The sequence below is a fragment of the Bidens hawaiensis genome, unplaced genomic scaffold (assembly GCF_021521415.1).
Source record: "Bidens hawaiensis isolate Kalapana, Puna unplaced genomic scaffold, B.hawaiensis_p1.1 tig00079234_1, whole genome shotgun sequence".
Lineage (NCBI taxonomy): Eukaryota > Viridiplantae > Streptophyta > Magnoliopsida > Asterales > Asteraceae > Bidens > Bidens hawaiensis.
This window is the reverse complement of record NW_027503558.1, coordinates 12,197-24,541: the sequence shown is the minus strand read 5'-3', so window position 1 is coordinate 24,541 and position 12,345 is coordinate 12,197. Positions and strand designations below refer to the sequence as shown.

Here is a 12,345-nt window from a genome sequence, read left to right as displayed (position 1 = left end):
GAATTCGGCCAGTTTTGGTCACGCTCATTACGATACCGAAACTAAAACAAAACAAAAAAAATGCAAAACAAAAATTGACATTCGATCAGTTTTCGTTACGTTTGTTACACATCGGAACTAAAACAAACTAAATAAAAAAATGTCATCACCAATAAGGTGCCGCAAGTGGCCCAACGGTTGGGCACTTGCGAGGTGCGGAACCAAAACTCTTATTTCTATTAGCATATTTAAACAAAAAACACAAATAAAGTAACAAAAAAAAATGTTTAAAGAGTGGATGCCTCCTCGTAACAAAACTATGTGTCCAAATTTTATTTATGGGCCTCGAGCCTATGCAATGGATTATCCTAAGAATTAAGATTAACAAACCTAGCAATTGCCAACACACCAAGGAATCCCAATTGATTAAACATCAAAATAATTTACATATAAACAAAACAAAACTAATAAATTATTAAAAAAACTTTTGTAACACCAAACTTCTTAATTATACTATATATATAATATTCTACACACATAAAAAAAAGTTATTTTTTTAACAAATCAAAGATTTGTGCAAGCAAGAAATCTCAATTAGCCAATACCTGTCCGAAAGAGGTTTACGTAGTTGTAGAAACATCTGACCCATCCGATGTTCGAAATAATTATTGCCCGAAAACATGAAATAACACATTTTTAATTAAAATTTATTTTTATTTATGTTTATAAATCTATAACTTACTTTTAACTAAAAAAAAATAGAAAATGTATTAGGAGTATTTGAAATAAGTAATGCCGTTAATTATAGTAACTCAGGGTAAAAATGAGGTGATAGCATACAGTAAAACCTCTATAAATTAATAATGTTGGGACCCGGAATATTTTAGTAATTTAGCGAGATAATATTATATCGATAAATTAATAAATTATTAATTTAAAGAGGTTTTATTGTAAGACTTTGGAAGGTTATGAATATTTCTTCCCTAGAAAAGATTAATGTTTTAGATGCCATCAATTTGGTCATCTCGGCTTGGAGAAATGTGAAACAAGAGTCCATAGCAAATTGCTTTCGACACTGTAAAATTTGTTCGGCTAAGTCAACCGGCTCAAATGATTTAAACGGTGTAAATTCTGGAGAAACCATTAGTGAGCTTGAGAACTTGATTACGGGAATGCATTATCGGCACAAAATGGATGTTAATGAGTTGTTGAATTATCCAGGTGAAAATAATGAATGTTACGAGGTTCAAAGTATTGAAGAAATTATGATGGGTACCGTTGAAAATCCGGTTGATGATGAAGTTGATGATGTTTCTGTTAGCCGGTAGTATCTCGTATTATCGGCATGTGTATTTTGTATATTTTATATACGATATAGTTTGTTAGGATTTGATTGATTCTCATTAGTTAGTTACCATACTTATCTCACTCTCTTGTATTATATATGGGATTGTAATCTTCATTATGAAATCAAGGAATTGTATTCCCTTACATGGTATCATCCTTCTGGCCCTGATCTCGATCTCGCCATTACCATCCATCCTTCATCTTTGTTTTTTTGTTCATCACCATGGCTGATAAAGCCGAACCCAAAACCCAAACTCTTCACCCCGCTTATACCGTAATCAACATACAGCACAAGGTTCGCGTCCTCGACGGTGTTGAAGTCTCTTACCCTACGGGGGTGAAGCTCTTCACCCTCCACGCCACCGGCTACGATGTCCTTTCCCACATTGATGGCTCGCCGTCACCCGTCCAAACCTCACCAGAATATCCGTCATGGATAAAGATTGATGCTGTCCTATTACAATGGATATACGGCACCCTGAGTAATGATCTCTTGGTTTGTGTTTTGGAGAATGAATCCACCGCTCATGAAGCATGGGTTCGGGTGAAGAAACTGTTTCTAAACAACAAGGCATCACGGGCCGCCGCCTTACGGTTGGAACTTAACAATCTCACTTTAGCATCCATGCCTAGTTTGGAGGCTTACTGTCAACGTGTCCGGGATCTCTCGGATCAACTTACCGCTGTTGATTGTCCTATTAATAACACCCAAAGAATTCTTCATTTGATTAAGGGACTTCCTCGTGAGTATGACACCGCTGCCGCACTCCTTAATCACAATCTTCCCTCTTGGGAAAATGCATGCAATCAACTTGACTCGGAGGCTAAACGCATTGCGGTTCGTGATTCTCTTACACCGACTCCTGCAGTTGCTGCTGTTGTCAGTTCTCCACAAGAAAACACCCGCCACCAGCAACCTTCTCAAAACCGGGACACGTCTTATCAACCCCGTCGCTCCTACAATCGGGATTCGCAGCCTCGTCGGGATTCCAACAGGTCAGGTCGCAACAATCAGCGGGGTACCGGGCAGTCATCAAACCAGGCTTATCCACAGACACCATATGCTTCATTTCGGCCTCCACCCGGTTACCCACCCTACTGGGCCCCGCCCCCTTGTCAGTATCCCACACAAATTTGGGCTCCTCCCTATGACAACAGGCCCAATTCAAGGTCCTCCAACAGCCCAAGTTCCTCACGGCAGTCGCCGGCGCAGGCCCACATAACCGAGACGGACCCACTCGAGCCCACTCAGTTAGCTGAAGCTGTCCATAGCGCTGTCCATGGACTCGGGAAATGATCTGTGGCATCTTGATACAGGTGTGTCTTCTCACGTGACATTTGATCACGGAAAACTTGATACTTTTTCCTCGTATTCACCAATATCGTCAATATTTGTTGGTAATGGTAATAGCATTCCAGTTTTGGGTTCGGGTTCCACATCTATAAACACACCCTCTAAACCGTTACACCTAAAATCGGTTCTCTATAATCCTAATTTTATTAAAAATCTTATTTCTGTTTGTAAGTTCAATGTTGATAATTGGACTTCAATTGAATTTGATCCTTTTGGTTTTACTGTGAAGGATTTCAAGGATGGCACGATCTTGAGTCGTCACAACAGCACCAGTGAACTTTATCCGCTCACTCCACCCGCTTCCGCAATCGCTTGTTTTGCTTCGACTAAAGGCTCTCCCTTTTGGCATGATCGGCTTGGACACCCGGGTCAACCCGTCATGGAGTTTCTTAGTTCTAAGCATTTTATTTCTAGTACTAAAATAAAGACTCCACCTGTTTGTGAGTCGTGTCAATTGTCTAAACACAAACGTTTGCCTTTTTCGGATTCAACTACTCGTACTTTGTTACCTTTTTCCATATTGCACTGTGATTTATGGACTTCTTCAATTTTGAGTCATGCAGGTTATAAGTACTATATGGTTTTAACGGATGATTACACACAATATACATGGGTATACCCGTTAAAATTTAAATCCAAAACATTCACAAAATTCACCCACTTTCACCAATTTGTCAAAACACAATTTAATCTCCCAATTAAATCTTTCCAATGTGACATGGGAGGTGAATTTAACAACACCAATTTTAAAAACTTTACAACCCACCACGGTATTCAAATCCGTTTCTCTTGTCCCCATACATCTCAACAAAACGGTAAATCCGAGCGCATGATCCGGCGCCTTAACGAAATCATGTTTGCTCTCGTCACACATGCTCGTCTCCCATCCACGTTTTGGGTTGAAGCTTTACACACGGCTTCATACCTCCACAACATCCTACCCACCAAACTTCACCACAACCAAACACCTACCGTCCGTCTATACCTTCGTCAACCCTCCTACGACCATCTACGAGTATTTGGTTGTTTATGTTATCCTAACCTTTCCGCCACTCGGCTTCACAAACTTGCGTTTCGTTCCACTCCATGTGTCTTTCTCGGATATCCGGCTAACTTTCGCGGGTATCGATGTCTCGATATCTCCACCGGTAAAACCATTTTCTCCTGACACGTAACCTTTGACGAAACCAAATTCCCATTCACCTCTAAACCTCCACCCACACATTCGTTTCTTGACCCCTCACCATTAATATTTACACAACCCGCTACTCCATCTACTACCACATCTGCCATTAGCACAACACCCTCATCTCCTACTACCCTAACTCACGGCCCAACTCCACCCCACTCAACCCTTAGCCCACAACCTCATGTTAATCCCAACATTACTAGCCCAATACCACCGGACCCTTCACCCACACCAGGCCTATCCCACGTGTCCAGCCCACCCAACCAAAACCAACCAACCTCACCTACTGTGGAACCTCACATCGACATTCCACCGCCCCCCTCGCCTCCAGCTCCTATACTGATCCACCCCATGCAAACCCGGTCACCATCCGGCATCTTCAAACCTCGACAACCCATGTCCCTCAACACCTTCACATCTCCGTCTATTTCTCCATTACCAAAATCTCATCTCACCGCTCTCTCGGACCCAAACTGGAAACATGCCATGCAAAACGAATATGAAGCTCTATTGGCAAATAATACGTGGGAATTAATACCGCGTCCGACTGACGCACCTATCATTCTGTGTATGTGGCTTTTTAAGCACAAATTTCATGCCGATGGCACATTAGAACGACACAAAGCTAGACTTGTCGTTAATGGTAAAAGTCAAACCGTGGGCGTAGATTGTGATGAGACCTTTAGTCCGGTGGTAAAACCAACAACAATTCGCACCGTGTTAAGTCTTGCACTTTCAAAAGGGTGGTCCATTAATCAACTTGATGTCAAAAATGCATTTTTGCACGGTCACCTTAAAGAAACGGTTTATATGTTCCAGCCTCCGGGGTTTTCTTCTCCGTCACATCCGAAACATGTCTGTAAGCTAAACTGATCCATCTATGGCCTTAAATAAGCACCACGTGCTTGGTATGAACGTTTTGCAGGATACTTGTCTCGGTGTGGATTCAAAAGTAGTACATGTGACACATCTTTATTTATGTACAAGAAAGGTGATCAAATGGCCTATTTGCTCTTATATGTTGATGACATCATTCTCACGGCTTCAAGCACTTCATTGTTGAACAGCATTATCAAGTCCCTTTCAACCGAATTCAACATGACTGACCTAGACCCGTTACACCATTTTCTTGGCATAGCGGTTCAGCAGCAGAAGAATAATCTGTTTTTATCTCAATCCAAATATGCAATGGACATCCTATTACGAGCTGAAATGTCAAACTGCAAACCAGCTAGTACACCCGTTGAGACCAGGTCTAAGTTAAGTGCCACAGCTGGTGCCCCGTGTTCAGACAGTTCCCTATATAGAAGTTTGGCTGGCGCTTTGCAATACCTTACCATCACCCGCCCAGACATCTCGTATGCGGTTAAGCAAATATGTCTATCATGCACAACCCACGGGAACCGCACTTTAACCTGTAGAAACGGATCTTACGTTACATCATAGGCACTTTGTCACATGGTCTTCTAATATCACCCTCCTCGTGCACCACATTAACTGCCTATTCTGACGCAGATTGGGGCGGTGTCCCTACATGCGTCGGTCGACCTCTGGATACTGCGTTTTTCATGGGAGGCAGCCTTGTTTCTTGGTCTTCAAAACGTCAACCTACCATCTCTCAGTCCAGTGCCGAGGCAGAGTATAGAGGAGTTGCCAACGCTGTATCTGAACTTAGCTGGATCCGTAATCTCCTTCTCGAGCTCCACGTGCCGGTTAGACATGCCTCCATTGTCTATTGTGATAACATCTCTGTAGTTTATCTAGCCAAAAATCTCGTACAACATCAACGCACAAAACACATAGAACTGGATATTCATTTTGTTCGAGAGAAAGTCCGTCTTGGCACGATCAAAGTTCTTCATGTTCCGGCTGACTATCAGTATGCGGACATTTTCACCAAGGGATTACCAAAGCATCTACTTCAACGTTTTCGATCCAGTTTATGCCTCCGCTCACATACGGCTTCAACTACGGGGGACTGTTAGCCGATAGTATCTCGTATTATCGGCATGTGTATTTTGTATATTTATATATGATATAGTTGTTAGGATTTGATTGATTCTTATTAGTTAGTTACTATACTTATCTCATTATCTTGTATTATATATGGGATTGTAATATTCATTATGAAATCAAGGAATTATATTCCCTTACAGTTTCTAATGAGGTATAACAGCTAGATAATATTATTACAAACGTGATTTTATTTCTTTAAGAATCCGCTATAGATAAAACAAATCATGAATTGACTCATGTGTTGGTAATTGTGTGTGGTATAATTTTTCAATATTCTTAAAACTTCTAGCAGGTCAATCTTGATGAGTGGCTGAAAATTAAGGTGGGAAATAGAAGAGCAGAGGAAGTAGTTGGCCCAAAAATTTCAACGCGTGCTCTAAAATGCGCACTTCCTTTGGCTCTTAGATGTGTTGATCCCGACTCTAGCAAATGTCGTAATTAACTGATTCAAGTTGTGAGTATGCTTGATTCATATTTACCATATCGTGAGGTAATATATATATAGGCTAAGTATAAAATGAAAACCCATTTGAGTTGTGAAAACTCTAAAAACCTATTCTTAACCATATGTTTTTAATTAATGTTTAAATTTTGTGGTCCACAATTAAAGTGAATAAAAAATATATATATAAATATAACTTTTTTTCTCTCCTGAAAACATATATAAAAATTAGTAAAAAAATGTTAAAAAATAGCAAAACATTTTTTTTTCGATGTTTCGATGTTTTGTATTAAATGTTACAACATATATTACATGTAACAAAAAAAAAAAAACGATGTTACATAGAGTTTTCGCGGGTTTTCACAACTCAAGTGGGTTTTCATTTTAACCTTACCCTATATATATGTATGTATGTATATAATTTGCCTACCATAAAATCCTGCGTATCGCTCTCAGGTTGCTCCCCCCATTTTCTAGAGCAACCAGATTGCTTGATTTCTGAATGGAGGCTTCTCATTTACTGCTTTGATTTCGTGGGTATCCAACGGGTTTGATGATCCTAATCTCTAAAAACGGGTTATAACATAAGCTCTAAATACAGATTGCTTGATTTCGTGGCCTCTAGTTTTAATGGTGTTAGTGTACTCAACTCTAAATACATAGGTTCCGATGGCTCTGTTCATTGATTTAACAGAACTGCATTAACATCACTGTATAACTAATAATGATATTGTGAGTGTTGATACTTACAGAGTAGTTACAGCGCCAAATCTAAAGAAGAGACCAATATAAAAACTGAATACATCTGAATTATGCGGCTGCAATGTGACTTAATTTAGAAGCACCAAGATGAAAGATCAGCAACAATATTCACCAAATCAATAGTATATATAATAGTAAACATTAAAACATATATAGTCCACAAGTAAATATAAATATAGTACTTCCTATTCATCATCATCCCACAATAATCAAGAGGCCATTTCATAAGACCAATAATCGCTGTTGCATAATACCAATAATCATCTTAATAACCAATCTTGTCTTCAGCGTGCATAAATTTTTAAATAAATAATTCATTCAAAACATGATAGTTTTAGTATTTTAACAAATTAACATGATAGCTTTGAAAATTATTTAATTAATTTTACTTATTCACAAATAAATAAGCAAGCATATTCAAAATCATCCATATACAAATACCAGTTTGTAAGGATTTTGGATACAAATCCTAATAAATTACTCCGCTTTGAAAACTCTGAAATTTGCAAATGACCATCTTGAAAAGAAACGCTTTATCTTTGGCTTTGGGTCTTCATAGTAAAGCACCTTTTTCTTAGGTCTAAAAAGGTACCTAGAACGATATGATGAGCGAAAAACATCTCCTAAGAGAGGATATTGCAGCCAAGCAAATAGGACGACAGGCATCACTGCAAACAAGCTAATAACGATTGGCATCCATATCAAACCATTCTTGTAAAGTACGAAAAAGCTGACACTAAATGCGATGGTCATGGCTGTTATAGAGAGGAAAAGAGTTGCTAGACCCAACATTAACTTTTTAGGTAATGATTGCAAGAAATCACGTTCAGCATAGCGAGACGTTAGGATGGATAAAAACATAAGAATCGAAGCTGCGGATGCAAATAGAGAAATGGCATCAGCGACCACAAAGACCATAAAGGTTGGTATAGAATGAAAAATAGGGATGCCACTGCTTTGATTGTATCCACCCGGAACAGTAAATGCTGCAGCAAATACTATGGTGGCAATAAGGGCGGCAACCACCATACATTGACTAGCCGTTTCTTTCATCCATTTCTCACCTTGTGCAACTAGATCTTTGTGTTCTTTAGTGAATAACTCATGTGGTGTTAGGCCATCTTTGTTCTTCCTTTCTCTATAAGTAGGTGGAATCATACCCTCCACCTCCTACACCAAAATAGAATTCAAGTTATTACCAACTTTTTGATTGTAATAACCTACTTGGTAAAAAAAATTAATAAAGAGAAGAAAATAAAAGCCCCAAAAATGTACCTTGAACCATAATAGTTCTCGTTGCATTTGTAAAGCTACTCCAGATACATCCTGAAGTCGTTTTTGTTTGGCGCTTTTCCCTACTAAATGCAACATACTATTGTCATTTTCATCTCTTAGAGGAGTAATCAGATCTTTCATTGAGCCTATCTCGTACAATAGGTTATAGATACCCTCATTACGATGTTTGACAGCAATGTGAAATATACTCTGGTTATGGTCATTGACCTTCCATATCAAATCAGGATACTTGCGGATGAGCTCAATTATAAATTCAGTATTGCCCATTTCTGCAGCAACAAATAATACACGGGAAGAGTATGTTTTTTTCGCATTTTCCATTGATGGCGCTCTTGTAAAGGTCGCAGAAGTTCCTGCAGTTAATTTCTGCATTTCGGTAGGCATTTTGCCAACTTTTTCATAAATGAGTTTTAGTAGGTGTAGCTTTTGATCTTCCTTATTATAAGGTAGTCTGTCGTCTTTTTTAGGTACATCAGGATCCCCTCTTATTATGTTATCAATTTCCTTCTTAGGCTTTTTTGCTATATTTTCCCAAATGATTCTTAGTAATTGCAATGCTTCACCATCCTTTTTAGGTGGAACTGGTTTTAAAGGGCGTGCAAAAGCTGCAAGAAACAATAGAAAGATATTGCTTATGAATAAATGATAAGTGAAGTTGGATATTTGTAAGTTAGGGCCTCTGTAGTTAATAAAAGTTTTAATTCATCTTTTATTTTGACATTTATGTATAATACATTTTTTTTATCGGCAACAAACAAGTATGTATATCAATATAAACGGGCCTTTGCTAGCAAGGTGCTAGAAAGGACCAAAATACATTAAGGAGTAAAGATGCTTACCCAAATTGTATAATTTCTTGAATATATTTGATGTTGTTTCAGTAAATGCCTCCGGCTTTTTAGCCAAAATTGCAAGTATACTTGCAGTATCAGCAAGTTCTGAACGGTCTTTCACTATCTGCAGTGCAATACCTGAAGAGAAAAAATGAAAAATATTGTTTTGGGTGGAAATACTTTTGCCAAGCACCAAAAGTGAAAAAAGGAAAAGAATAAGGAATTTTGTTCACCGCAACATGCTAGAATGCTTACCAAACAGATTGGCTTCAACACACTTCTGAAGCAGCCAACCACGATTCTGAGGATTCCAGCAATCATCACTCAGCTTTTTAGATTCACGATAAAGATATTCCACCGTGTCATGTTCTCCAAATAAGGCAGCCATATAGAGAGGCATCATTTGTTGACTACCAGGAATTATGAGCAAGGAACGGTTCCTATTCACCAAAATCTTAACCATTTCAACATTTCCAGCTGCAGCTGCCAAACAAAGGGCGGTGTTGGAACTATTATTTTGAAGTTCCAAGTCGTGCTTCTCCATCATATCCACCAGATTTTGCACAAAGTCTTGCATCCGTTTTGACTTATCAGCCGACGCTGCAATGTGAAGTGCTGTTTCGCAGTTTTCAGTGATGCTATACCGTACCAACTCTGGTTTCTTATCGATAATGGCTTTAGCGGTTTTCCAGTCGCCTTTAATAGACGCTTCATAAAGAGGGATACCAACATTGATGTACTCTTCTCTGTCGCCTTTGTTGTAGCTCCAAGCAAAAAGTTAGTACAATTTTAAATTTCATTCATACATACATACATACATACATATATATTTGCTCATAGTTTTGTAAAAAAAAAAACCAATAGGAAGTTGTTTGACTCTCAAATGATGAAACTATTTGTTGGAAGTTTGGGTATATATGTGTGTGAATGAATGTCTTATAAATGAAAGTGGTAAAACTTGTCCCACATTGGTTCGGAAACAAAATGAAGAGTGGTTTATAAGGTACAACCTTTACTGCTCATTTGATGCTTTGTGGTGTGTTTTACTACAAGTCCTGCTCGCGCCCTGGACTAAAATCCTTTGAGCTTGTACCTTATTTCTGCACTAAAACCAAAAATTTTCGGAGCTGCATTTTGCTCCGAAAACTTGCATTCGTTTTTTGATCATTATTTAGTATGAGTTTTATTGTTATAAAACCAGATGAAATGCTGCAGTTCAAACACACAACACTCTCTAATTCTTCGCATCATTACATCGATTTCATTCAGGCAAGTCGTCAAGTCCGGCAGCACACTGCTGCTGCTTTCAAACCGGAGTACCCTGGGAACAGACCACGAATTTGTTTAAGGGAATTGTGTTAAACACAAGCCCAATTCACCATTATCGTTTACTATTTCAATTTTCTTGTTTCAGGTTCTAATACAGGATAATCAACACTATTAAGTTGCAAGGCGAATCTACATGGTTGCGTGTATTTCTAATCCTAAAATGTATTTCAAAGATAGAAATTTTAATCAAATTTTTGGCTAAATCCCCTTCAATTTCCTTTGGCATGCTTATTTGCTTCTATGGTGGAATGTCGGGTCCAACTTTGGGAGGTTACTTCTACAAAAGCAAATTGACTAATGTTTAACTTCAAAGCCAATAGAACATTTTATTGTATAACAAACCACCACTTGAGCATGAATTAATCTTCTTCTAGATGATCAATCAAGAAAAGTGTTGATGCTTCTATTTTGTCAGATATGTTGATTTTATGTTCAAGAACCAGCAGTCAAAGCTAGTCTAAGTTAGATGGTTTCTTCAGAAAAGAACTCACCGAGTCACCGAATAACAAACGGGTCAGATACTATGACCCGAATCTTGAGCCCGTTATGCAAGCAATTAGAACGAAGCACCACATCCATTTATGCGTTTCAGGGTCGGAAGTGGTTCAAGTCAGAATGGGCGGTGGTGGCGGTGGTTGTGGTTGTGGTGTCCCATGGTGTAGAGAGACAGAAATAAGAGACGACACAAACGTAAATAACAGCCAACCACACGGGTGCAAACTACAAAGATATAAAAGAAAATGTTCTTTTCACACAATTCGTAACGTTGGGATAACGTCATGGTTCACATTGCAAAAAGATGCAAACCACATCCACCATAGGTGCTCATGCTGCAAAATGGTGTTGACCTTTTATGTATCTTTTCAAAGTTTAGGGACCTTTTATGTATCTTTTCCAATTGAGTTGCCTTGTTCCAAAAGTCTACACACAGATCCCCCAAGCTCGAGCCAGCTTGCGAGCTTAAACGGTTTTTTTTTATTTAATATATTTATATAATGAGTATTATGTTCAAAGTTATGATAATAATAATTAAGTAATCTATATTACATACTTTTATTATTTCTTATAATAAAAGTCTTTTATTATAAGAAATAAGAGCATCCAACCCATCAAACAGCTCAGCATTTAAGATCTAGCAAAAAAAGAAGTAATACCGTTAAGAAGATCTGGAAGAGGTTTATTGGGGATATATGAAGCAACCGGAACAGTGATTTGGTCCTTGTTCTCATCGATTGAGGCTAACTGCACAGCTGCTACTTGTTTATTCTGCACACAACCAACTTTATAAGCATTCAATATCTAAATTTTCCCTTGTTTGATGGGTCTGAACTTTATAAATAATACCTCAGCCATTATTTATATCAACCTTTAAATTTGATTATCTGCAGTCAATGATTAAAAACTTAATATGAGTATGACTGTAAGAGAAAGAGTGTGATAAAACTCAAAGTACCTCAACAATTAACACACAACACAACTATGGAAAGCCTTAGATTTCATCATCTGAACTTGGATGCAATGATTATTATAGTGGCTCTGTTTGAGTCAACGCCAATTTCAATCATAGCTTTTTCTTTTTCTTTCTTTTTTCATATATAGAGTTAATTAAACAAATGGTCCTACGGCTGGTCCCAATTAACATATTTGGATACTAAGGTTTAAAAACAAGGGAAAATTCCTAAAACAAACATTTATGAAAATAAATTTCAATTTTTTGGTATCATTTACAAAAAATTCCAGAAATAGGTATTATATACTAGTCGTGACGAGTAGTTTGCAGAACCAATTGAAACTTTCC

The 12,345-nt window shown here is 38.1% G+C and overlaps 2 protein-coding genes across 2 annotated transcripts; one reads left to right on the top strand and one right to left on the bottom strand.

Moving 5' to 3' along the window:
• The first annotated feature begins 947 nt into the window (after nucleotides 1-947).
• Nucleotides 948-1,307, top strand: LOC143607072 (uncharacterized). Its single transcript, XM_077082646.1, has one exon. The coding sequence runs from the start codon at nucleotides 948-950 to the stop codon at nucleotides 1,305-1,307; it is 360 nt and encodes a 119-aa protein (XP_076938761.1).
• Nucleotides 1,308-7,442: 6,135 nt separating this feature from the next.
• On the bottom strand, nucleotides 7,443-11,900 carry LOC143607071 (uncharacterized). The gene is made up of 6 exons (XM_077082645.1): nucleotides 11,892-11,900; nucleotides 11,702-11,813; nucleotides 9,474-9,971; nucleotides 9,225-9,356; nucleotides 8,365-8,990; nucleotides 7,443-8,259 (listed from the first exon to the last, which is right to left on the bottom strand). Exons 1-6 carry the CDS (start codon nucleotides 11,898-11,900, stop codon nucleotides 7,567-7,569), a joined length of 2,070 nt encoding a protein of 689 aa, XP_076938760.1. The 3' UTR covers nucleotides 7,443-7,566.
• Nucleotides 11,901-12,345: the final 445 nt, after the last annotated feature.

What these genes read in the sequence shown, in the direction of transcription:
- LOC143607072 (XM_077082646.1), top strand. Translation starts at nt 948, where the DNA reads ATGAATATTTCTTCCCTAGAAAAGATTAATGTTTTAGATGCCATCAAT.
- LOC143607071 (XM_077082645.1), bottom strand. An exon ending in CAAGAAATTATACAATTTGG is followed by an intron (nt 8,991 to 9,224) that starts GTAAGCATCTTT and finishes TGTTTCTTGCAG; the next exon opens with CTTTTGCACGCCCTTTAAAA. An exon ending in GAGAACTATTATGGTTCAAG is followed by an intron (nt 8,260 to 8,364) that starts GTACATTTTTGG and finishes ATTTTGGTGTAG; the next exon opens with GAGGTGGAGGGTATGATTCC.